Consider the following 1833-nt stretch of genomic DNA (forward strand, 5'->3'; position numbering starts at 1 on the left):
ATGGTAGACTTCTTGGTAGGGGTGACAGGGGACCCCCTAATCCCCGGGAACTCGAAAATATGATGGAAGCTTGATGTTGACGGAGCATCCAACCAGGCGTTCGGAGGAGCAGAAATAATTCTCGAAAGCTTGGAGGGCATGACTTATGAGCAATCAATCAAGTTTGAGTTCCTGATTTCTAACAACCAGGAAGAATACAAAGCTTTGATAGGAGGCTTGACCTAAGCCAAAGAGGTCGGAGTTATGTAAGGGTTTTAAATAAGTGACAATCCAGCATGTACCCAGGGAGAAGAACGCCAGAGGCGATCTCCTATCAAAGCTAGTGAGCACAAAGCCCGGCACGGGAAACCGATCCCTAATCCAAGGGTTAGTGAAGGAACCCTCAGTGACTCTCTGGTGACCCAGATTCCAATCCTTCCATCTTGGTTCAACCCAATCCAAATTTTTCTCGAAGAAAGAACGCTCCCTGGAGATGAAAAGGAGGCCAGAGCGATAAGAAGGGAAGCAGCCAAGTATGTGGTAATACAGGGGTAGCTGTACAAACGAGGGCTAAACCAACCCCTGCTAAAGTGTCTACAATCCGAACAGACAGACTACGTCCTAAGTCAAGTCTACGAGGGGTGTTGAGGCCATCACATAGGAGAGAAAGCGCTAGTTAGGAAGCTCATGAGAGCCGGGTACTATTGGCCCTCCTTGATGACGGATGTGCAAGAATTCGTGAAGAAACACAGGAAATGCCAAGAAAACTCGAATTTTTACAAGGCCCCGGTAGGTGGGCTGAGTCTCATGTTGGCCTCTCGGCCTTTCTCGTATTGGGGAGCTGATCTTTAGGGCCCGTTCCCGGTAAGACCTGGACAAGTTAAGTATTGATAGTGGTCATCGACTATTACACCAAATGGGCGGAAGCAAAACCACTGGCCAACATATCATCAAAAAATTGTCAAAAGTTTCTGTGGAGATAAGTAATCTCAAGGTTTGGAATCCTAGAGACGGTGATCTCGGATAACGGGATGCAATTTGCAGACAAGGAGTTTGGAGAATTCTTATCCAGGCTGGGGATCAAGCAAAAGTTCTCCTCGGTAGAGCACCCCCATAGTAACGGTCAGGTAGAAGCAACAAAAAATATCATCATCAAGGGATTGAAAAAGCGGCTTGACCAGAAAAAGGACTCTTGGACAGACGAGTTAGCGTCGATCTTATGGTCTTACAGAACAACGCCACAATCCTCCACCGAGAAAACACTGTTCTGGCTTACCTACAGAGTCAAAGCGGTTATTCCTGTAAAGATCGGGGAGCCAAACCCGAGGCTTCTCTTTGGCGATGGCCCAGAAGTAGTCGAGAAGGATTTGATCGATGAGACAAGAGAGATAGCCCACTTGACGGAAACCGCACTAAAACAGAGGATAGCTTTGTGATACAATGGAAAAGTGCTCAGTAGGAACTTCGAAGAAGGCGATATGGTGTTGCGGCGCAACGACATTGGGTATCCTGAGAAGTTCTCAGAAAGGGCGCTTACAAGTTAGAACAGCTAGATGGAAGCGATATCCGGAGGACGTTGAACGTAGCGAATCTGAAGAGGTTCTACTCTTGAAAGGCGACCTCCCAACTCGGGGGTCTTTTCTTTCCATACCTTGTAATCTTTTATTTTATAGTTCCTATTCTAAATATGTTGTTTTCTTTACCTTTTCATTTCAATTATCATCTTCTTGTTAATTTACCTCTCCCACTGTTAAAAACATTCATGATTCAAGTATGTGTATACTTTTGTTTATCTATAAAAATTTTTCCAAGGTTTCAATATAAGAGGCGCCATTCCCCCTACCCTCTACGCGA

General features: G+C 45.6%; 1 protein-coding gene across 1 annotated transcript; it reads left to right on the plus strand.

The window, feature by feature from the left end:
- The first annotated feature begins 1010 nt into the window (after positions 1-1010).
- LOC110281471 (uncharacterized) lies at positions 1011-1415 on the plus strand. Its single transcript, XM_021143758.1, has one exon. It carries the CDS (start codon positions 1011-1013, stop codon positions 1413-1415), a length of 405 nt encoding a protein of 134 aa, XP_020999417.1.
- The last annotated feature ends 418 nt before the right edge of the window (positions 1416-1833 follow it).

The sequence above is a fragment of the Arachis duranensis genome, chromosome 5 (genome assembly GCF_000817695.3).
Source record: "Arachis duranensis cultivar V14167 chromosome 5, aradu.V14167.gnm2.J7QH, whole genome shotgun sequence".
Classification (NCBI taxonomy): domain Eukaryota; kingdom Viridiplantae; phylum Streptophyta; class Magnoliopsida; order Fabales; family Fabaceae; genus Arachis; species Arachis duranensis.

Excerpts from the sequence above, each read along its gene's own strand:
- LOC110281471 (XM_021143758.1), top strand. The coding sequence starts at position 1,011 with ATGCAATTTGCAGACAAGGAGTTTGGAGAATTCTTATCCAGGCTGGGG.